Here is a 24,713-nt window from a genome sequence, read left to right as displayed (position 1 = left end):
GATGGTGACTACAGTCTGAAGCTGGAATAGCAGCAACACAGCAGTTATAGCATTTCTTTTTCAGGCAACACACACATAAAGACCAATTTCCATATCATTAAAAAAAGTTTAAAATGGCCAGTTGTTGACAGAGCTCTTCTTTAATCCCAGGACTCAGGAGGCAGAGACATGTGTATCTGTTTGAGTTCGGGGCCAGCCTGGTGTACAGAGTGAGTTCCAGTACAGCCAAGGGTACACAGGGAAACCCTCTCTTGAAAAAAGAAAGTTTAAAATGGACACCATGAACAGGCCATTTACTGCTGATTTTGTCTCATTTGTTTGGAATTAACTGATACTCCTGTGAGGAAGCATTCAACATTTCTTCATTTTTTTTTAGATTTTATTTATTTATTATGTATACAACATTCTGCTTCCATGTATATCTGCACCAGATTCATAACGGATGGTTGTGAGCCACCATGTGGTTGCTGGGAATTGAACTCAGGACCTCTGGAAGAGCAGTCAGTGCTCTTAACCTCTGAGCCATCTCTCCAGCCCTTCATTGTTTTTTTTTTATTTTGCTATTTCAGACAGGGTTTCTCTGTGTAGTAGCCCTGACTGTCCTGGACCAGGGTGGCCAGGATCTCAGTGATTTTCCTTCATCTATCTCTGGAGCGCTGGGATTAAAGATGTTGATTACTTCACAGAATATTCTTCACTGTTTAAGACAGCTTATTAATATACTGAGATGTGCTACATAGAAAGATTCACACACACACACACACACACACACACACACACACACACACACACACACACACAATGCTTCACCTGCTGATCCAAATGTTACCAAAGTTCCTTGGTCTTGATCAATTTCTTAATTACCCACACTAGTAGACTCTGCCTTAGGAGTTCTAGGGTTAGCATCAGAGGCTGCACCAGGATTCCCAGAGCCAGGGAGGTAGAGGCAGAGCAGAACACAGTCCCTTCAGGACCCGATCCAAGGTGAGTCCCCTCTGATGATCCTATACACAAGGGTTAGATTCTGAGAGATTGGGGGAGGGGGAGAACTTCCAGGCAACAGCTCTGAAAGGAGGCAGGAGCTCAGGGGCTGAGGGTCACCTCCTGAGGACAGGGGCCTTGTTGGCACAGGGACAGGAAAAACACCTCCCACTGTGGCCCCACTCCCCAGGAATGACAACAGTGCTGCTCCTCCATACAAACCAAGAAGACAGGAAATAAACAGGGAGCTTGGTTAAAGAGCCACAGCTAGGACTGAGTCCAGGCAGTCCTTACTCTGCAGTCCTGGCTGCTCACAATCCTGAACACAGGACAGGGCTGGGGACACCCTTGTATTCCTGTGATCAGTCTACCATCATGTGGTTATACTAAGTGACAAGGACAAAAGAGCTAAGGAGGACATAGCTTAGGGGTGACCACACCAAACCCACATGGACTGAGCTCCACCAGGCCCAGCCCCATCCTCACTCAGCTCCCACAGACTCCTCCTGTCCCCATGACAGTCAGCACAGCAGACACAGATTCTGGAAGGTTCTCCATGCTGGCATTTATTTTCTCCATCACACTTTGAGAATTCTTGCCTTTAATTTGAAATGATAATCTCTCAGGTCAAGCACATGAATCATCAAATTCATATTCAGATTTTTATTTTCTGTGGGGAAGCCAAGGCCTGTGGTTCATGGCAGCAGGGAGGTGACAGGATGGAGTTGTTTTCTCCTGTCTGTGTGGATCAGGAAGGTTGGCTGTGGAAGGGAGCAGGGTCAGGATCCTGGTGTGCCAGGGTGGGTTGGGTTCCCCATATTTCTCATTGTATGAACAGAAGAAACTCAGACATTGACATCTAAAGAGAATTCACTGGTTCTTAAGGCAGAATTGGTCACTCAGTCTCACTTGTGTCACGAAAGTCAATATAAAGGTCTCTCAAAGGCTCACCAGTCACTGAAAGGTCTAAGTGCCAGAGGCCTTGGGACTCCGTCCTTTACTCCTTGCCTCAGCTCCAATCCCAGGCCTCCAGGGTGTCACCTTTTCAAGCCTCCAGACACAAGTCAGACCTCTGGGCACTGGTCCTGTCTGCAGAAGAAATAACCAGACACAGTCAGGAGACTGACAGCTGTGGCTGGAGGAGAAACCATCAGCTCAGCCTCCACCCCAAGTGCCTTGGGGACAATTCTTCCCTCACATACTGACATGCAGCAGGGGCAAAGACTCCTTCTCCACCTGTGAGAAGAAAAGCTGTGAGAGATCAGGGAAGTCCTGGTCACCAGAAAGTATTCACAGCTGTGACTGCAGACCAGGGAAGGGTCAGGGGCATGAGGAGGGAAGAAGGTATGCAGGAAAGAACCAATGGCAGTCTGCAGGTCTGTCCTCAGCAAGGACATCTCTGTCCCCTGAAATCAGGTCCCCATCACCTCCCCCCATCATCAGGATATGAACATTTCTTTCCTTTACCAAGTACTTTAGAGTAGGTGATTGTCAACATACAGACCCAGAGATGGGCATGGGTGTGCTAGTGTGTGTGTGTGTGTGTGTGTGTGTGTGTGTGTGTGTGTGGTGTGTGTGTGTGTGTGCGTGTGTATGTGCATGTGTGTGCGTGTGTGTATGTGTGTGTGTGTGCGTGTATATGTGCGTATGTGTGTGTGTATGTGTGTGTATGTGCATGTGTGTGCGTGTGTGTATGTGTGCATTTGTGTGTGTGTATGTGCGCGCGTGTTTGTGTGTGTGTATGTGCGCGCGTGTTTGTGTGTGTGTATGTGTGTGTGTATGTGCGTGTGTGTATGTGTGTGTGTGTGTATGTGCATATGTGCATATGTGTGTGTGTATGTGTGTGTGTGTGGTGTGTGTGCGTGCGTGTGTATGTGCATGTGTGTGCATGTGTGTATGTGTGCATTTGCGTGTGTGTATGTGTGTGTGTGTGCATGTATATGTGCGTATGTGTGTGTGTATGTGTGTGTATGTGCATGTGTGTGCGTGCGTGTGTGTGTGTGTGTGTGTGTGTGTGTGTGTGTGTGTGTGTGTGTATGTGTGTGTGTATGTGTGTGTGTTGCATCCCATTCACTATGCATCATTAACGGTGCTAAATTAAAATAGAAACAATAAACAAAAAACCCAAAACAAACAAAATAGACCCCGCCCTTCAATACCTGAGTTCTTTTTCATCCACATCATAACACCTCCAATGATACAAACTAAGATCACAGCTCCGAGGACAGCACCAGCAATGGTCATGATGGTGATGGTTGACTGAGGAGGCTCTGGGAGTCAAGAGAAAGGAAGGGAAGGTGACAGTCAGGGCTCAGCTATCAAGCCTCACCCTGCCTAGGCTCTGCAGAAGGCTTCAACTTTCCTGACCTCAGTTCTGCACCGCCTCCCTCTTACCCCATCTCAGGGTGAGGGGCTCAGGCAGCCCCTCATGCTCCACATGGCATGTGTATTTCTGCTCCTCTCCAACAGGCACCTCCACAGCTGCCCACTTCTGGAAGGTTCCATCCCCAGAAGGTCTGGTCTCCACCAGCTCCATGTACTGTGTCAGTTCCTCCTCATCCTTCATCCAGGTCAGGGTGATGTCAGCAGGGTAGAATCCCAGGGCCCAGCACTTCAGGGTGACTTTACCTTCAGGTCTGGGGTGATGGGTCACATGTGTCTTTGGAGGGTCTAAGGAGAAGAGTTGGAGAGTTCAGGTGTTTTGTCGGGGACTCCAGCAGGGCCCCTGTGACCATCCTTTGCTGGGTCAGAAGTGGGGTGATGGAGGGGTGAAATAGAACAATAGCACAGGAGCTATTTGGGCCATGCATCAGCCCAAGTCTCTTCACAGCACAGGACACAATCAGCAGAGGGAACAGAAGTCACAATAGGAGGAAACCTGTGCCAGCTGGACTGCAGACAAGGGACTAGAGCCCTCAGTTTACAGAGAACTGCACAAACTAAACACCAAGGAACTAACATTGTCCATCAACAAATGGGTGAGAAAAGTGAATAGACAGTTATCTTAATAAAAGAAAAAGCACAAACGGCCACTAATAATTTTAGTGTGTTCATTATCTCCAGCCTTCATGAAAATGCAGACTAAACTACTTAGAAGGGCTGGAGAGTTGGCTCAGAGGTGAGGAGCACTTGATGTTCTTGCAGAGGACCTGGGTTAGATGCTGTCTGAGACTCCAGTCCCAGGGAATCTGACTCCATCCTCTGACCCCAGACACCAGGTACACACGTGTGCACAATCACAGTGCAGGCTAAACACACATCCCCATTAACGAATGAAATAAAAATGAAAGTTAAAACTGCTTTGTGATAGCACCTCACCCAGTCAGAATGGCTGTCACCAAGAAATCTGACAGCAAATGCTGGAGAGGACATGTGAAAGAGGAGCTATACTCACTCCTCTCTCTCTCTCTCTCTCTCTCTCTCTCTCTCTCTCTCTGTGTGTGTGTGTGTGTGTGTGTGTGTGAATATGTGTGCACGTGAGCACATGTGCTAGTGTGCTTGCACAAAAATTAATACAGTCGTTGTGGAATCTTTTTCTATATTTCCAAAAAAATTGATCATAGAACTACCATATGAAACACATATTTTATTCCTGGCCAGATGTACTCACCCTAATGGTAAGATATTTATACCCCATGGTAATTGTTGATTTATTCACTAAAAATTGGATTTAATCTATGAACAGATTTGTAGATAATGGAAATTTGGTACATATAAAATGGAATACTATTCGGCTCTAAACAATGTAATCACAAAATACACAGGAAAATAGATGAATTTAGCATTACAATATTAAGCGAGCTCACACAATCTGAGAAAGTACATTGTCTTTCCTCATATGTAACATGTAGCCAATAATACATGTACATATGTGCATAAGTGTACACATGTGTCCAGTATAGCATGACCAAAAGACAACGAGAAAGGCTAAATATTGGGGACGAGAAAAGACTGAATACAGCTACTGAGTTTTGAAACAGGCTATAAAACTAATTGTTTTCTAGTTATATATTTGTCATGGATTTTATTTCTATCTTTCTTCAGTTTTTTGCGAGTTGGTGTTGGATAAGTGGATGAATTGTATTTGATGAGGAATGTGTAAAATTCCTGTGACATACGGCTAACATAACAGCATTCACTGAGATGTATAGCCTTTGTTTCTAGTTAATTTTAGAGTGCGACTTTTTCTGTAATAAATTTAAAAAATTAAAAATAAGTAGAGACAGGGGCGTGACCCCAGCTGAAGGGGGTCTCTTCTTCCTCAGGACTGAGCCCATTCGAGGGCAGAGGGAGGAGTTGCCTGTGGCCCCTGCACCTGTGCGCAGCAGCTGGTCCTTCCCGTGCTCCAGGTGTCTGCTGAGCCACTCCAGGCACTCGCCCTCCAGGTAGGCCCTTTGATGCAGTGCAACACCAGCCTGCTCCCACTTGCGCAGGGTGATCTGTGCTGCCATGTCTGCTGCAGTCCACGTCCTCAGGTCGTCGTTCATGGCGATGTAATCATCGCCATCGTAGGCGAACTGATCATACCCACGGAGGAGGCGCCCGTCCGACCCCATGTGACAGCCAGACATCCGCTGGAAGGTGTGAGAGCCTTGTTGGGGGGACCCCCCCCCCGCGGTCGGTCAGCCCCGCCCACCTGTTCCTCCCCGCGACCCCGCCCACCCTTGGACTCCTCTAAACTGAAAGAGAAAGATGGTTCCCCTCCCTATCTCTCTGAACCAGACTCTCTGCATATCCCACATTTCCAGAAGAACCTCCACTTCTTGGGACCCGGGGCGACTCTGGACCGTTTGTAGGGACGTAAAGGTCGGGACCTCCGACCCGGGGTCACTCACCGCCCTTGCTCTGGTTGTAGTAGCCGATCGCGGTCCTCAGGTTCACTCGGAAAATCTGCTGCCTGTCCTTGGCTCTCCGTGTGCTCCTCTCCCAATACTCTGGCCCCTCCCTCTCCATCCAAGGCGCCCGCGGCTCGTATCTCGGATTCTCGGCGTCGCTGTCGAAGCGCACGAACTGCGTGTCGTCCACGTAGCCGACAGAGATGAACCGGGGCTCCCCGAGGCCGGGCCGGGACTCGATGGTGTAGAAATACCGCAGCGAGTGCGAGCCTGGGGGCGGGAGAGGAGCAGGGCGCGGGGCTCGGGACGCGGGTGGGGACGGGGCGGGAGGGTCCGGTCTGCCGCCCCCGCCCTCCCCGCAGAGCCCGTTTCCCTCCCGACCCCGCTCTCACCCGCGCGGGTCTGGGTCGGGGCCAGGGCGGCCGCCAGCAGCAGGAGCAGCGTGCGCGGCGCCATCACACCCCATCTTAGATCTGAGTGTCCGGTTCCGCAGTCTGCCGGGGCCCGCGGCGACGCTGGTTGGTTCCCCGGGATCTCACCAATGGGGGTGAGAACCGCCGAGTCATCTGTGTCTGGTCAGAAGGAGCTGACACAGGTCAGGAGCTGGAGAAGTGAAACTGGGGACAGGGGATCCCCAGCGCTGGACTCCCCCCCCCCCCTCCCGGACCTCACCGCCTGCGACAAAGACTTTGTCTGACCCTGTGCTGTGGACTGAGCGCTGTTTGTCCCGGTGTCTCTGAACCGCCCAAGGCCAACTGCATGACGATGCCAGGTAAAATACACAGAACACTTAAAATAAATGTTCACGGAAACAGGTGCTGTCGCAGTCCCGGTGAGTGCGTGGGGCCGCCGTGGACACTGCATGGAGGTGACTGGAGTTTTTACAGCTCTGGTCAAGTCCTTCTGACACACTGTGTCATATGTGACTCTCCGTGCAGGAAGGAGTCCCTACTCTCCTCTGCTTTCACTTTCTTCTTAAGTTATGTGCTGCTGGGGTTTGGAGACATCAAGTCAAATCTACAGAAACAAAAAACTATAAAATTAATTTTTCTCCTCTGGCCTGAGGAACCAGAAGACAACACGATTATGAAATCCGATGTCCCACAGGCCTGGGACATTTGTCTCCCTCATGTCATCAGCTCATAAAGTGTGAGTGAAGGTCAGAGAGAGAGAGAGAGAGAGAGAGAGAGAGAGAGAGAGAGAGAGAGAGAGAGAGAGAGAATGATAGAGTTACAGGTTATGTAACTTCTACCACGGTAGTTTATAGTTAGTTACAGTTCCTCTCTTACTGTGGTTTATTCACTAAAGCAATCGTTCCATGAAAGTGTGTGAACACATGGAAATGTGGAGTGTAGACAGGATCAATGACCTGGTGTATTTGGTCTCCATGGGTTTCTCTTCCCAGTGGAGAAGGGGTCCACTGTGCTGAGACAATGACCCAGGTCCACACAGACAATCTCAGGACTATGGAATGATGATCCATGTAAAACACAACCAACTGGAGTCACAGATGATTATCTGGGATGAAACACTAGGAGTCTGAGTGTAAGCACAAGGCTGTATAGACAGATCCTGAGTGAAGAGCAGAGTCTCTATTTACAGGGGAGATTCCTGAGCATCAGGCTTGGCAGTGTGAGCGCCCCCTGCAGGTGGACACAGGAGCCTGGTGTATGTGGGAGTCTGTGTGGTGCTTGCAGGCCAGAGCCTCTACTTTAAAGAGAAGCATCTCTCTCCTTCATCCCACTTTTGCCATTGTATTTCCGGAAGTGACTTTTCTACTGGGAGGTCCAGGGTCTGACTTCTGAAGAGAAGAAGGAAGAGGAAGGGTGAGGAGAGGAGGAATTGTTTTGGGCTTTGGGTCTCTGCTAGTGTTTTGGGTTTTTTTTTTTTTTGTTTGTTTGTTTTGTTTTGTTTTTGAGACAAGGTTTGTCTCCTCAGGTCTGGCTATTCTGAACTTACTGTGTAGACCTGGTTGGCCTTGAACTCACAGAGTTCCACTTACCTTTGTATCCCATGTCCTGCGTTTAAAGGTTTGTGTCACCACACCTGGCCTTAGTTACTTTTCTATGGCTGGGATAAGACACTGTGACCCTAGCAACTTATAAAAGGAAGCATTTAATTTAGTCTTAACTTTTCAGAGGGTTTGAGTCCATGATGGCAGAGGAAAGGAGTGGTGACAGGAACAGCTGAGGCTCACATCTCTATCCACGAACAAGTGTCTGAGACACTGGGGATTTTTTTTTTTTGAGGTAATAATGGAAATGTAATGTTATATGTTCATACAGAATAATCTAAAAGCATGATAATTGATTACACAGCAGATGATATGCCAAAAATATAGTAAGTTTTAGAAAAGGGAACTACTTGTTTTTTTTTTTCATTTTTAAAAATTTGAATTAGAAACAAGATTGTTTTACATGTCAGTCCCAGTTCCCACTCCCTCCCCTCCTCCCCTACCCCCCCAACTAGCACCCTACCTATTACATATCCTTTCTGCTCCCTAGGGAGGGTAAGGCCTTCCATAGGGGGTCATAAGAGTCTATCATATACTTTGAGATAGGGCCTAGACCCACCCCCATGTGTCTTGGCTCAGAGAGTATCCTTCTATGTGGATTGGGCTCCCAAGGTCCACATCTATGCTAGGGATAAGTACTGAACTACTACAAGAGGTCCTGTAGATTTCTGAGGTTTCCTCACTGAAACCCATGCTCTGGGGTCTGGATTAGTCCCATGTAGGTAACTCAGCTATCAGTCTGGGGACCAAGAGCTCCCCGTTGTTCAGGTCAGCTGTTTCTGTGGGTTTCACAAGCTTGGTCTGGACCCCTTTGCCCATCACTCATTCTTCTCTGCAACTGGATTCCAGTTCAGTTCAGTGATTAGTTGTGGGTGTCTGCTTATACTTCCACCAGCTGCTGGATGAGGGATATGGGGTGGCATATAAGTCAGTCATCAATCTCATTATCAGGAGAGGACATTTAAGGTAGCCTCTCCTCTGTTGCTTTGATTGTTAGCTGGTGTCATCTGTGTAGATCTCTAGACATTTCCCTAGTGCCTGATTTCTCTGTAACCCTAAAATGTCTCCCTCTATTATGGTATCTCCAATCTTGTTATCTTCTATTCTTCCCCTGACTCAACCTTTCTGCTCCCTCATGTCCTCTGCATCCCTCCTCTTCTTCCCTTCTCGTTCTCCTAGCTCCCTCCCCCAGTGGGAATCTTTTAATACCTCAATGCCCAGCCCAGTGAAACACCTCCTCCAACAAGGCCACACCTCTGATCCTTCCCAAACAGAGCTGGGGTATCTGGAGCTGAAGTATCTGAACCTCTGAGCCTGTGTGGCCATTCTCATTCAACCATCACAGTATTCAGTGTGGAATGTGGATGCCCTGCAGGGCTCTGCAGATGTGTCCCTGAGATCTGTAGACAGCACCCTCAAACAGGAGTTCTCCACTGCATTAGGATCTCTGCTTTCTTCTGTCACCTCCTGCCCAGCCCTTCTGTGTCTCCTCAGGCATCAACCCTTCAGTGCCCAGAACCCCTCATTCAAGCTCTGCACTAACCTTTGCATCCAGTTTCTATGGCTAGCCATCTTGTCAGCTATCTTGCTATGAACCAGGTTGTGTGGTTTCCTTCTGTAAAATTCCAATAGGGGCTGGAGATACGGTTCACAGGTTATGAGCACCTGTTCTGTTGAAGAGAATTCATGTTTAGTTCCCGTCAACCGCATGGTGCTTCACAACCATCTGGGAATCCAGTTTCAGGTGATCCTGGCACTGGATCACTGCATGCATACATGCATACACACATGCATACATACATAAAATATACATGCATCTAATAAAAATACACATATGCAGACATCTAATAAAAATAAAAGTAAAACTACATTTTAAAAGTGCTCCAAGGCTCCCTCTCCTACACATGTAGAGTGTGACACCCAGCATGAGGGTACAGGGCTGTTTAGTTACCATTGAACCACCAATTAGTGAAGTCAGAGCTGGAATGAGACAGGCACTGATGACTGAAATAGACTGTGCTGAAATGAGCATTAGCAAAACAGTATAAAGTTAAATATACAGGAAGATTTCATTTTATGGACATACTGTGCACGGTGGATCACAACCTCATTCCAGGAAGAAGACACTGAATGTGCTCATCTTTGCACTTGAGCCCTGTGTTGGTTTTTAATCGCTGCTGAACAAGATACACTCCAGTCAACACTTGAATGATAATTGTAAGAGATCACAACATCCCCAACATCCAGAAGGTTCCTGTAGCTAGTGACGTCCCCGTCCTCATCCTCCCTCCCACTTCAGCCCTTCTATGATCTGTCTTTTCAAGATCAAAGAGAATTATTAGCGTCTAGGGCAAGAGCCCCACCTGGGGAAGAAGAAACAGGACTGCTCTAAGCCCACATAGGATAAAGCTAAAGGGGGATCATGTCTGTCTGAGAGGTCACAGGCCCCTATCTATACAACTCCAAGGGTCTTGGGTCTGAGGCTGTGCTGCCCTTGTCAAACCTTCAGCCCGATAGAACTTTCTGTCCTTTTCCACCTGTGAGAAGAAAACCTGTTGTAAGAGGGTAGGGAGGAGGCAGAGCCATGAGGACCAAAAGGACCTGAAAAGCTTGGGACCAGGGAAGTTTCCAGAACTCTGAAACAGAATAGGACATCTATTCTTGGTTGTCAACCTGAGCATATCTGAAATTAACTAACACTGAAAAATGGAGGACACCCCTGTGAGGGACGTTTGCTTAATTTGAAGGCAGAAGGTCAGTTTCTGATCTGGATCTTTGTGGTAGGAAGACACATCATTAATTCAGATCTTTTGAGCTGGAAAAACCCATCTCTAATCTGGGCCACACCTGCTGGAAGTCCATACAAGGACGTGAAAGAAGGAAGGTTTTCTCTTGACTTGCTTGATCACACTTCACTAGCAAGTCTATTCCTTCCCTGGCATTAGAGCCGACTTCCTCAGGATTCTAGTGCATACTAAAGGCCAGCTGAGACAACCAGCCTGGTGGACTGACTGAGCAACTACTTGATTTTTGGACTTTTTATTTATAGTCAGACATTGTTGGATTAGCTGGACCACAGACTGTAAATTATTCTAATTAATCCCCTTTCTATAGATAGATACATAGATGCACAGACAGATACATAGATGCACAGAGGGATACATAGATGCACAGATGGATACATATCTAGATAGATTCAGTCTTTAAGTTCTGTTACACTAGAGAATTGTGACTGTGATGGTGACCCAGGAAAGGCTGAGGAAACACTGGGATGAGATATGGAGGAAGAAAACCAAATGCCCTCCTGGAGAACTGTCCTCAGTGAACACCTATCCCTCCATTCTCTGACTGCTGTGACCCAAGTCCCATCTCCACCACTGGGGTGTCATAAGTCTGTCCTGTGTCCTCTCATGTGCTTTACCATAAAGTGTCTGCAAGCTGAGCCCCAGGCTGGGTGAGCACCTTGTGGGATGCTACACTCATAATCCCAAGTCCCATTCCTGAATACTAGAGACTCGAATATTGGAATCTCTCAAGACCAACCTCTCCAAATCATAAAATTCCAAAGTCACAGCCTAAAATAAAATACCAAATGTTTAAGTCTGCTAAATCAAATTCCCCATGAGTACAGTCCCCATGGTGTGGAGGGTGTTACTGTAAGAACACAGAAAGCCAAGTTCTAGAAAAGCCTTGGGCACACAGCACAGCTCCTTTGAAAACCTTATAAACACTCATCATTCTCTACACGTTTGTTTCTTCCATCTGATGAAAGCCCAGAGCCTTTGATGAACCAAAACTTCCCTAGTCTGAAGATGCCGGTGAAGTTAGTGTTGGCATCTGAGTCTATAGCAGGACCTGTGTGTACCCTTTCTGGCCATGTGACCACTAGTATCAAATCTGCCCAGCGTGTGGTCTGGATGTGAGCACATGCAGAGTAGATTCCCTCAGGGAAGCCTGGCCCAGCAGATGGGAAAGGTGGGCAGGGAGCTCATTTCTGGGTGTATCACATTACAGGAGAACTTGATAAAACCTGGCGATAAAGAAAATTATCCTGAACCCGTGGTCTGGGGAAAGCCAGGTGCTGAGAGAAAAACAACCCTGCTACTCATGACAACCAAAACCTGAGAGTGCAGTTAATGATCCTGAAGGTCTGCAGACTCAGCACATTTGCTCTCTTTAGCATAGTGTGCAAAGTAGATGTTGGTGCTGGCTTAAATCCCAGCACTCAGGAGGCAGAGGCAGGTGGATCTCTGTAGGTTCATGGTGATCTTGGTCTACAGAGAGATTCAGGACAGATATGGCTACATAGAGAGACTCTGTCATAGTAAAGCAATCAATCAGTCAATAGATCGATTGATCGATTGATCAATCAATCAATCGATGTATGCACCAATTTACTTAAATCTGGGAATTTTACAAGTCTTAATTCCCTGAGACAGGAAATCACTATCCCCTCCAGCACTGTGCCCAGCCTGTCCCCAGTTCTAGGAGTGAAGAACCCATAACACAATCCCCAAGGCCAACCTAGGAGAAATGCAGATCTGCACACTGACAGGGGGAACCTGGACCCTGGCTCTGGGACCAAGCCACCTCCTCCTGCTCCCCATGCCTCCTGTGCCTGGCTCACCTCACTGAAACCAAGATTGCCACCTGCAGTGACGATGGCACAGATGATAGGATGTGATCTTCTCTGACAGCTCCCTATTGTAGCACATGATCTAATAGGTCTTAATAATAAATACACAGTGGCAGATATTAGGGGATTAAAACTGAAAGATTAGAGAAGCAAAAACAGCCAGTCACTACCTCTTACCTCTACCTCAGACCAAATGGGCCATCCTGTCTCCATGAGTCCTCAGAATGAATGCTCTATCTACAAAACCTCACACTGCACCTTCACACTGCACCTTCACACTGCACTCTCACACTGCATCCTCACACTGCATCCTCAGACTGCACCCTCAGACTGCACCCTCAGACTGCACCCTCACACTGCACCCTCACACTGCATCCTCACACTGCATCCTCAGACTGCACCCTCAGACTGCACCCTCAGACTGCACCCTCACACTGCATCCTCACACTGCACCCTCACACTGCATCCTCAGACTGCATCCTCACACTGCATCCCCAGACTGCATCCTCACACTGCACCCTCACACTGCATCCTCACACTGCACCCACACAGTGCATCCTTACACTGCATCCTCACACTGCATCCTCACACTGCATCCTTATACTGCACCCACACAGTGCATCCTTACACTGAACCCTCACACTGCATCCTCACACTGCACCCTCACACTGCATCCTCACACTGCATCCTCACACTGCACCCTCAGACTGCATCCTCACATTGCACCCTCACACTTCACCCTCACACTGCACCCTCAGACTGCACCCTCATACTGCACCCTCACACTGCATTCTCAGACTGCATCCTCATATTGCACCCACACAGTGCATCCTTACACTGCACCCTCACACTGCATCCTTACACTGCACCCTCACACTGCATCCTCACACTGCATCCTCACACTGCATCCTCAGACTGCACCCTCAGACTGCACCCTCAGACTGCATCCTCACACTGCACCCTCACACTGCATCCTCAGACTGCACCCTCAGACTGCACCCTCAGACTGCATCCTCACACTGCACCCTCACACTGCACCCTCACACTGCATCCTCAGACTGCACCCTCAGACTGCACCCTCACACTGCATCCTCACACTGCATCCTCAGACTGCACCCTCAGACTGCACCCTCAGACTGCACCCTCACACTGCATCCTCACACTGCACCCTCACACTGCATCCTCAGACTGCACCCTCAGACTGCACCCTCAGACTGCACCCTCAGACTGCATCCTCACACTGCACCCTCACACTGCATCCTCAGACTGCACCCTCAGACTGCACCCTCACACTGCATCCTCACACTGCATCCTCAGACTGCACCCTCAGACTGCACCCTCAGACTGCACCCTCACACTGCATCCTCACACTGCACCCTCACACTGCATCCTCAGACTGCATCCTCACACTGCATCCCCAGACTGCATCCTCACACTGCACCCTCACACTGCATCCTCACACTGCACCCACACAGTGCATCCTTACACTGCATCCTCACACTGCATCCTCACACTGCATCCTTATACTGCACCCACACAGTGCATCCTTACACTGAACCCTCACACTGCATCCTCACACTGCACCCTCACACTGCATCCTCACACTGCATCCTCACACTGCACCCTCAGACTGCATCCTCACATTGCACCCTCACACTTCACCCTCACACTGCACCCTCAGACTGCACCCTCATACTGCACCCTCACACTGCATTCTCAGACTGCATCCTCATATTGCACCCACACAGTGCATCCTTACACTGCACCCTCACACTGCATCCTTACACTGCACCCTCACACTGCATCCTCACACTGCATCCTCACACTGCATCCTCAGACTGCACCCTCAGACTGCACCCTCAGACTGCATCCTCACACTGCACCCTCACACTGCACCCACAGACTGCACCCTCACACTGCATTCTCACACTGCGCCCTCACACTGCACCCTCATACTCCATCCTCACACTGCATCCTCACACTGCACCCTCACACTGCACCCTCACACTGCATCCTCACACTGCATCCTCAGACTTCCTGTCTCCTTCCACCTTATATTCCTTTTTCTGCCCAGCAATATCCTCCTGTCTCCATCTCTCTAGAGCTGGGATTAAAGGCATGTCATCCCAAGTGCTGGGATCACCTTTGTGTGAGCTCTGTTTCTCTATAGACAGATTCAATTTCATGTAGCCCAGGGTGTCCTTGAACTCACAGAGATCTGTCTGCCTTTGTTTCCCGAGTGTTGTGATTAAAGGTGTGTGTCCCCACTGCCTGGGCTCTGTGGCTAACTAGTGGCTTAGTTCTGCACTCTGATTTTCAGACAAGCTTTATTTGTTAGGTCATTAACAAAGTATCACCACACCCTATGGTGTAAGGTTCTACTCTCTCTGTCAATCCATAAACAGGCTGAGGACTTTACTCAGTATTTTCTGAATCACAGAATGGATCTGTGGTTGGTTCCCTGGATCTGTCACACTTGGGCCAACATCAGCCTCCTCCTTCAATGCCTGCAGTTGAGTCTCTTTCCTCCATTGGTTCCTGTCAGCTGCAGCTGCTCCCTCTACCACTAACCCTGAGCCCTGCATGGATTTTTCAGAACCTGAGCCCTGGGTGGCATTTGACAGGGTCAGGGTTTCCCTGGGTTACAGGGTTATCGATGAAGCAGGGATGGTGCAGGGACCATCTCAGACTTTGGAACCTGCTGACCCACTGTGTGCAAAGCTCACAGCTGCTGCCTAAGCGGTGAGAACCGCTTGAAGGTGCTCGATGACCATGCCCACAGCCTGCAACCCTAGCTGACCCACCCAGGACTTTCACTTTGATCTTTCACAGAGTCATGGAGTCTGTGATCCTCACCCTGGCAGTCACTTCAGGATCTACAGACTCTGAGAAGCTCCGGTATTTTTGGCCCCTCCATGGACGTCTGCAGGGGCTCAGAGTTTCTGTGTCTTTACTGCATCCACAATGGCACCAGTCATCCAGAAAGGACAGTGGAGGGAAGAAAAGGAATTTAAGGTCAAGCAGGAGGGAAGCTAAGGGTGCCTTGAATGCTTAGTGAATGAGTGATGTCACCAGCAGATTATGGGGAGCCCCATGTGCACCCCAAAACCTGTGTGTACCCACTGAAGCTCTTCTCTTTTGGGTACTCTCTGTGCCAAAGAAGAAATCTTGTGTGCAACACTCCAGTGGGACAAGTCTTCTTTGATGTGACAGGAGCAGGGTCTCTGGAGCTGGCCAACCTGGGGAGTCCCCCAATGAGGGGGGACACCAGGAGGGCAGAGCCTGGCTTAGGCTGTCCGAAGTGGGAGGATCTTTCTTCTCTTACCTCAATGCCATGCTGTAACCTGACCTAATGAAAGCAGTCCCTTTGAGGTTGGGAGTGGGCCAGGTTACTCTGAGTTTGTACTAAAGTGCTGTGGGTGAGCTCTGGCAGGGGTTGGAGGTGTTGACCATGCTGAGACCCTCAAGTTGTCAGTTGTTTGGGATCCTGCCCTTCCTTCCAGGTTTTATTTCAAGTATCCCATTCCCTAAGATCAGGACTATTATTTTCTTTTGATTGAGACAGGGTCTCACTTTGTATTTTTGGCTGTCCTAGAATTCACTTTGTAGACCAAGTTGGACTAGAACTCACAGAGATCCACTTGCCTCTTCCTCCTGAGTGCTGGTATTGAAGGTGTGCGTTACCCATGGCCAGCCATGACTGTTTGTTGTTCATCTGTTTGTGCTGTAACTAAAAAGCCTTTCCAAGGGCAAGAGGAGCCAACTATGTACAAGTCAGAAGCTCATCTGGCTCTCCATAGCTGTTACGATAAATCTTTCCACCAAAAGCCGCTGAGCCCCACCGCCAGAGTTAGGCCCAAATGAATACACAGAAACTTGTATTAGGTTCAAAACTGCTTGGCCAATGACTACGACTTCTCATCTGCTAACTCAGTCTTAACTATCATAAACCTATATATTTTATAAGACTTATCTTATCAGACACCTTATTGGTGTCCCTCCTTGCTGGGATCATACCTTGCCACTGGAGCAGGAGCGGAGGGGAAAAAGAGACGCTTCCTGTTTCTCCTTCGCTTAAATATGAGTCTCCTTGCTATGTCACCTCCTGCCTGGATCACACTTCTCTACTACATTTCCCAGAATCCTATTTGACTCCTAGCCCCTTCTAACTTGCTCTCTCATTGGCCAAACAGTATTTTATTTAACAATCAATAAGATAAAGATACAAAGTACATTCCCCATCACATAGCTTCCCTTTCTCTGTGTCACGTGGACTTGGATGGACCTTGGATATTCTAAGGGCCTTGTTCTGAGGTGACATCTCTATCCTAGGGAAGCTGTGGGAGGATTCCTTCAGGGAGTCCCTGGGAGAGAGAACTCTGATGAGGGCCAGAGCCATTGCTGTCCTCTTTCCACTTTTTCAGCTAACACACTTGCTGCACAGGCCTGACCCCTTGAGAGTCATCCATGGAACCCACCTGTGGGAAGGAGAGAGCCAACTACCACACGTTGTTCTCTGACCTCCACACACATGCCATAGAATGTGTGTACCCCTACATCATACACAACAAAATAAAATCCTGGTGGCCAGAGAGTCCACTCTGCTTAAGAGCAAGAATTCAGTGTCTGCAGTCAGGTGACTCACAATGGTCTGTGATGCTAGTTCTGTCCTCCATGTCCATGCATTCTCAGGGACACAACCACACAGGTCCATATATGCATATAATTAAACAATATCAACCAGGCATGGTGGCATACTTCCTCCAGGACAGTCTGCAGTACTGCCTGCTGCTCCAGCCTCTCCCTGTCACACCCACAGTTAGTCCAGGAGGAAGAACTGTGATGTCATCTGCAGAGAGGACCCAGAATGCCTCACTTCCCATCCTGGTGACCTCACAGGGGACACTGGAGTGTGCATCAGGAGCAGGACACTGCTTTCCCCAGGTCCCCACTGTCTGCCTGGCTCCTCCCCTGCTACAGTTCCCTCCAGCAGATCCTGTTAGAAGAGGAATTGTGCCTCTGTTCCCTCTGCTCAACTGTTCTAACTCCTGTCACACTGTGAGGACAAGTCTGTGTTGTGTGACAGAGTGTCCCTGGAAAGACACACACACACACACACACACACACACACACACACACACACACACCCATTCATCTCAGTTAGGGAACTCATAGCTGACAAAGTAACCATTGCATCAATGCCCATATTGGTGAGCCAGTGGGTTTTATTGGGGTCACCAACATGTGTGTGGGAGAGGGGTTACTCACAGGGACAGGAATAACTGACTGCCCACAGGGCATCACTGAAAAGCCCACCCCAACACAGGTAACAACTCATGGAACTTCCTCCCTGGAGCTCTCTGCACAGCTTCCAGGCAGCTAGAAAGTCAAAGAATTCTCTCCACAGCTGGATGGTCAGTGTGCTCCCCCAGGACATGTTACTCCTTGTCATACATCTGCAGAGAAATCCTAGAGAGTTGTCAGAGTTTCTTTATATAAAATTATTTTATTTTACATACATGGGTGTTCATGTATGTATCTGCACCATGTGTGTGCAGTGCCCGCTGAGGGGAGGGAAGGGCTTGAATCCTCTGGAACTGGCGTTACAGACACCTGGAAGCTGGGAATCAAACCCCTGTGCTCTGGAAGAGCAGCCAGTGCTCTTCCCTGCTGAGCCATCTCGCCAGCCCCTCTTCCAACTTCTGTTCTCCCAGACACATGACCTTGTGTTACTCCTGAGTGTCAGTGGTGTCCCTGTCCCTCTAGGAGAGAATGTTTCAACTCAGAAGGAACTGCAATAGAACAGTTGGACACTTCCAGCATTCTCCTGGCCTCATTGTGTAGATAGCCAGTGACTCTGCTCCAGGCATCTGCTTCCTTAGTCTTCTCAGAACACACAGCCATGCTCCTGCCTCAGCACATCTGATTGCATCACCCACAGCTTGGAAGGAATTTGCTTCAACAGTCTTTAGAATGATTTCTTCTTCTTTTAAATACATTTTTATTTATTCTTCTCTCATACAATACACTCTAACTGCAGCCTCTCTCCCTCCCAGTCCTCTTTTCTCTCCCAGATTCACTGGCCCTTTGTTTCTCTTAGAAAAGAGCAGCCTCCCAGGGATATCAACCAAACAGGGCATAACAAGATGCAATAAGACCAGGCACAAACACTCCTCTCAAGGCTGGAGGTTGAGGCAACCCAGTAGGAGGAAAAGGGTCCTAAGATCAGGCAATAGTCAGAGACAACCTCACTCCCACTGTTAGGATGTTACAAAACCCCAAGCCAAACAACCACAGCCTATATGCAGAGGTCCAAGTTAGTGCAGACCCAAGCAGGCCTCATTGTAGCTACTTCAGTCTCTGGGAGCCCTGAGAGCCCTGCTTAGTTGATTCTGTGGGCTGTGTTCTCTTGTCCTCACCCCTCTGTCTCCTGCAATCTCTTCTGGCCCTCACCCATAGGAGTCCCCAAACTCGGCACAGTGTTTGGGTGTGGGTCTCTGCATCTGCTCCCATCAGCTACTGGATGAAGCCTCTCTGATGATGATTAGACTGGGCACAGAGATGTGAGTATAGCCGAATTTCATTAGGAATCTTTCCATCGACTTTTTTTTTATCTTGTTTGGTCTCTGAGCCTTTCAGCTTCTGGTGCTCAGCCATCCAGGCAGTGTTAGGCATGGGTTCCCTCTTGTGACCAGGGCCTCAAGTTAGGCCACTCCCATTAGCTCTGAGCCACCATTACCCCAGCATACCTTGCAGGCAGGATAGGTGTGGCCAAAGATTTTGTGGCTGAGTTGGTTTACTGGTCCCACTTCTGGGAGCCTTGTCAGGTAACTGGAGATGGCTGGTTCAGGTTCCGTATCCTCCGTTACTTGGAGTCCTTGCTAGGGTCACCCTCAGAGGTTCCAGGAAGTTTCCACTGCACTATGTTTCCACATTGCCCTCCAAATGCCCTCCTTCCAGTTGTCTCTTCCTGTTCTCTCTCCCTCCATCCCTCCGTTTACCGGGCTTTTTCTTTTGGGCCACCAACCAGCTCCCAAATCATAATACAGACACTTCTTATTAGTTATGAATGCTCAGCCCATCTTAGGATTGTCTGGCTAGCTCTTTTAACTTAAATTAACCTGTTTCTCTTTATCTACATTTTACCTCAGGGCTTTTTATCTTTCTGTATATCTTAGTTTCATTGCTTCTCATGTCTGGCTGGCAGCTGCCTGGCTTCTGGCCCCAGGCATGTCCCTCCATTTCTCCCTCATTCTCCCCTCTTCTCCTTTCTATTTATTTTCTCTGCCTGCCAGCCTCATCTATCCCTCCCCTGCCTGGCTATTGGCTGTTCAGATCTTTATTAGACCAATCAGGTGCCTTACTTAGGTGAGGTGAAGGAAATGCAACATTTCTTTACATAATTTTTTAAAAAAGATTTTTATTTATCTATTAGGTACACAGTTTTCTGCCTGCACTCCACCAGAGGGCACCAGACCTCATTCAAGGTGGTTGTGAGCCATCATGTGGTTGCTGGGAATTGAACTCAGGACCTCTGGTAGAACAGTCAGTGCTCTTAACCGCTGAGCCATCTCTCCGGCCTTTCTTTACATAATTAAGCACACATCCTTACATTGTTAAACAAATGCAGCATAAAGAAATGTAACACGCCTTTATGCAGTTAAAGTGATATACCCCAGCATAAACAAATGTAAAACAACTTGGCACAGTAAAAATAATATTCCACAAGACTTTCCTGCCCCACGTGATCCATCATCTTCCCATTGCCACCATACCCAGTCCACCCACAAGATCTGTTCTATTTCCCCTTCCCAAAGAGATCTATGCTGCCCCCAGATCCCTCTTTGCACTCAGCCTCACTTGGACTGTGCATGCTAGCATGGCTGTCCTTTACTTTACAGCTAATATCCACTTATGAGTGGGTACGCGTCTGTTTTTCTGGGTCTGGAATACCACATTCAGGATGATTTTTTCTGGTTCCATGAATTTTTCTGGAAAATTTCATGATGTCATTTTCCCTAACTTCTGAGTAATACTCCATTGTGCAAATATACCTCGTTTTCTTTATCCATTCTTTGTTAGGGGACACCTTGGTTGTTTCACAGTTTCTGACTGTTATGAATAAAGCCACTATGAATACAGTTGAACAAGTGTCCTTGGGGTAGGATAGGGCATCTCTTGGATATATGCCCAGAGTGGCATAACTGGGTCTTGAGGTAAATAGATTCCCATTTTTCTGGGGAACAACCACATTGACTTCCATAGTGGCTGTACAAGTTTGCATTTCCATCAGCAATGGAGGAGTGTTCCCCTGGCTCCACATCCTCTCCAGCAGGAGCTGTCACTTGTGGTTTCGAGCTTGGCCATTCTGACAGGTGTAAGATGGCATCTCAGAGTCCTTCTGATTTACATTTCCCTGATGGCTAAAGATGTTGAACATTTCTTTAAGTGCTTCTTAGCCATTTGAGATCCCTCTGGTGAGAATTCTCTGTTTAGATATGTCTCCAATTTTTTAGATTGGATTATTTGGTTTTCTGATATCTAGTCTCCTGAGTTCTTTACATATTTTGGATAAAAGCCCTTTATGGGTGTTGAGTTGGTAAAAAAAAAAATCTTTTCCCATTCTGTGGGTTGCTGCTTTATCCTCTTGATGGTGTGCTTTGCCTTACAGAAGCTTTTCAGTTTCATAAGGTCCCATTTATTAATTGTTGATCTTTGTGCCTGGGCTATCAGGAAGTTATCTCCTGTTCAAATGCATACAACACTATTCACTACTTTCTCTTCTATCACGTTTCAGTGTGTCTGGTTAATGCGGAGATCTTTGTTCCACTTGGATTTGAGTTTTGTGCAGAGTGATAGATAGGGATCTATTGGCATTCTTCTATAGGCAGACATCCAGTTAGACCAGAACTATTTGTTAAAGATGGTTTTTTCTATTGTGTATTCCTGGCTTCTTTATCAAAAGTCAGGTGTCCATAGATGTGTGGGTTTATGTCTAGGGCTTTGATTCAACTCCATTGATCAAGGTGTCTGTTTTTATGCCAATGCCATGTGGTTGTTATTATTACAACTCTGCAGTACAGTTTGAAATCAGAGATGGTGATACCTCAGTGAGTTCTTTTATTGTACAGAATAGTCTTGGCTATCATGGGTTTGTTGTTTTTCTGTATGATGTTGTGTAGTTTTCTTTCAATATCTGTAAAAAATTGTGTTGAATTTTGATGGGGATTGCATTGAATCTGTAGATTGCTTCTGGTAGGATCATCATTTTTACTGTTAGTCCTACATGGGAGATCTTTCTATCTTCCAATATATTTTCCAATTTCTTTCCTCAGAGACTTGAAGTTTTGTCACACAGGTCTTTCACTTGCTTAGCTAAAATTACCCCAAAACATTTTATATTCGTTGTGGCTATTATGAAGGATGGCATTTTCCTATTTTTTTCTCAGTGTGTTTATCATTTATATTTAGGAGGGCTACTGATTTTTTTTTTTTTTAGTCTTGTATCCAGCCAATCACTGAAGGTGTTTATCAGGTGTAGGCATTTCCTGATAATTTTTTTGGGGTCTCTTATGTTGAACAAATGAACCTTAATAACTGCTGCATCATTGGGATGTCCTGATCCAACATCGAGGTCGCAAACCCTAATTGTCAATATGGACTCTTGGATAGTATTGTACCCTTATCCCTAGGGTAACTTGGTCAGTTAATCAAAATGTTTTGAGTAAATAAGATTTTGATAGTTGGACTGGAGAGAAGACTCAGAGTTTAAGAGCACTGGCTGCTCTTACAGAGGTCCTGAGTTCAATTCCCAGAAACCATATGGTGACTCACAACCATCTATAGTGGGATCTGATGCCCTCTTCTGGCAAGAAGTCAATAGAGCACTCATATAATAACATAAATAAGTAATAAAACTTTTTTTTAAAAAAAAGATTATGGGGCTGGAGAGATGGCTCAGAGGTTAAGAGCACCATCTGCTCTTCCAGAGGTCCTGAGTTCAATTCCAAGCAACCACATGATGGCTCACAACCATCTACAATGAGATCTGGTGCCCTCTTCTGGTGTGCAGATATACATGGAAGCAGAATGTTGTATACATAATAGATAAATAAAATCTTTTTAAAAAAAGATTATGATAGTTACTTTGATTTGTGACTCAACGTTAAAATCATTTGAAGGGTTTTTTAATACCCCAAGGACACCCTAATTAAAATTTGTAATTTTAAATATTAATCCAATAGAAAAGTTATAATCAAAATTTAATTAATTAAAGTTCCACGGGGTTTTTTCAGCTCATTGGTTTATTTCTGCCTCTTCATGACAAGGTTAATGACACTGATTAGAAATAAGAGACAGTTGAACCCACATGGAAGCCATTCATGCTAGTCCCCAATTGAGGTACAAGTGATTATGCTATGTTTGCATGGTTGGGTACCATGACTCTCTAAAGTCAGTCACTGGGCAAGCAATGCCTCTGATTCTTGTGATGCTAAAGATGATATTTTTGGTAAACAGGTAGGTTTGGATTTTCTGATTTCTTTTTATTTCTTTTAATCTTTTTTTTGAAGCACTCCTGTGTTGGGTGACATATTACCAGTAGGTAGGTTTATGGGGAGGGAAAATAACTTTAAGATTGCTAACATGGTTATCTAACTCGTTATAAGCTTGTGCAGGGAGAATAAAATTCTTGTCACTCATATTAACAGTATTTCATCTCTATATAGATTAACCCAATTTTAACTATAGCAATCATGTTGGACATTAAAATTAGAGTGCTTGAAGTATCGAGCTTGCACACTTTCTTGATTGGTGGCTGCTTTTAGGTCAACAATGGTTTTGGTATTAAGCTTTGTTCACTATTAAAGATGGTTTCCATTCCTAAAGAGCTGTCACTTTTCAGGCTATGTTTTAAGTTTTCCTTTTGATTATATGTTTGCAGTAAACTTAGATTTGAACTGAAAGTCATGCTAACACATCATTGGCAAATAATGATACTTTGACTTCTTCCCTTCTTAAAGAAAGCAAGGAAAATAACACAGCAAAAACTGTATAAAATGAGTAAATCCCTTAAAGAAAGTCAAGAAAGCCAAGAAAAAACAGACAGTTGACAGAAAAAATAAAAGTGTTCAAGACCTGAATATGGAAATAAAAGCAAGAAAGAAAATATGAACTGAAGGAATTCTGGAAATGGAAAATCTGAACTCTACTGGAACTACAGATGCAAGAATCACTAATAGAATACAAGAGATGGAAGAGGGAATCTCGGGCATTGAAGATACAATAGAAGACATAGATACATTTGTGGCAGGGTCCCATAGCTGTTTAGTCCCAAATAAACACACTGAGGCTTATATTAATGATAAACTGCCTGGCTGATGGCTCAAGCTTCTTATTAGCTAGCCCTCTCTCTTAATTATTAACCCATTTCTATTAAACTATGTATTGCCATGAGGCTGTGGCTTACCCCTAATGCTCTGGCATGTTACCACATGGCATCTACATGGCATCTCTCTCTCTTTGTATTCCTCTTTCCAGCATTCCTAGTCTGGTAGCTCTGCCTATACTTCCTGCCTGGTGACATTCTGCCTGCCCATTGGCCAAACAGGTTTATTCATCAGCCAATAAGAAAAACTTATATTCGCAACATACAAAAGAACATCCCCTACCATACATTGGTCAAAGAAAATGTTAAATCTAAGCCATTCCTGACCCAAAACATCAGGGAAATCTGGGACACTATGAAAAGAACAAACCTAAGAAAATTAGGAATAGAAGAAGGAGAAGAAACCCAGTTCAAAACCCAGGGAATATATTTAGCAGAATCATAGAAGAAAATTTTCCTAAACCAAAGGAGATGCCGTTAAAGATACAAGAAGCATACAGAAAAAAAAAAATAGCCGAGCGTTAGTGGTGCACGCCTTTAATCCCAGCATTTGGGACGCAGAGGCAGGCAAATCTCTGAGTTCGAGGCCAGCCTGGTCTCCACAGCGAGTGCCAGGATAGGCCCCAGAGCTACACAGAGAAACCCTGTCTCTAAAAACAAACAAACAAACAAAAAAGAAGCATACAGAACACCAAATAAATTGGACCAGAAGAAAATCCCCTCTCCACATAGTAATCAAAACACCAAACATACAGAACAAAATAGGAATATTAAAAACTTCAAAAGAAAAAGAGCAAGTAACCTTTCAGAATTATACTTGACTTTTCCATGGAGACTGTGAAGGCCAGACAGGCCTGGCCA

The 24,713-nt window shown here is 46.6% G+C and overlaps 1 protein-coding gene and 1 long non-coding RNA gene across 10 annotated transcripts in view; one reads left to right on the top strand and one right to left on the bottom strand.

Annotated features, from left to right (window-relative positions):
• Positions 1-1,524: 1,524 nt before the first annotated feature.
• Positions 1,525-6,929, bottom strand: LOC100762478 (H-2 class I histocompatibility antigen, Q10 alpha chain). 5 transcript variants are annotated; one of them, XR_004771756.1, is made up of 9 exons: positions 6,515-6,929; positions 6,209-6,388; positions 5,817-6,086; positions 5,297-5,572; positions 3,376-3,651; positions 3,141-3,251; positions 2,184-2,217; positions 1,933-2,070; positions 1,525-1,840 (listed from the first exon to the last, which is right to left on the bottom strand). XR_004771756.1 is itself a non-coding variant. In XM_027388608.2 (8 exons), the coding sequence occupies exons 1-8, from the start codon at positions 6,678-6,680 to the stop codon at positions 2,046-2,048; spliced, it is 1,338 nt and encodes a 445-aa protein (XP_027244409.1). In that variant the 5' UTR covers positions 6,681-6,929; the 3' UTR covers positions 1,525-2,045. The 5 variants fall into 5 exon arrangements, 3 of the variants coding, with proteins under 3 accessions (XP_027244409.1, XP_027244411.1, XP_027244410.1); XR_004771757.1 differs by lacking the exon at positions 2,184-2,217 and having other exon boundaries at positions 6,515-6,924; XM_027388608.2 differs by having other exon boundaries at positions 1,525-2,070.
• LOC118239485 overlaps positions 6,388-24,713 on the top strand; it is a 36,764-nt gene continuing 18,438 nt past the window's right edge. For all 5 annotated transcript variants that reach the window (XR_004771768.1, XR_004771770.1, XR_004771767.1 and 2 more), the window contains exon 1: positions 6,388-6,588. This is a non-coding gene — a long non-coding RNA (uncharacterized LOC118239485). The remainder of the gene's footprint in view (positions 6,589-24,713) is intronic.

The sequence above is a fragment of the Cricetulus griseus genome (assembly GCF_003668045.3).
Source record: "Cricetulus griseus strain 17A/GY chromosome 1 unlocalized genomic scaffold, alternate assembly CriGri-PICRH-1.0 chr1_0, whole genome shotgun sequence".
Lineage (NCBI taxonomy): Eukaryota > Metazoa > Chordata > Mammalia > Rodentia > Cricetidae > Cricetulus > Cricetulus griseus.
The sequence above is the reverse complement of the archived record's forward strand: the minus strand, read 5'-3'. Positions and strand labels throughout refer to the sequence as shown.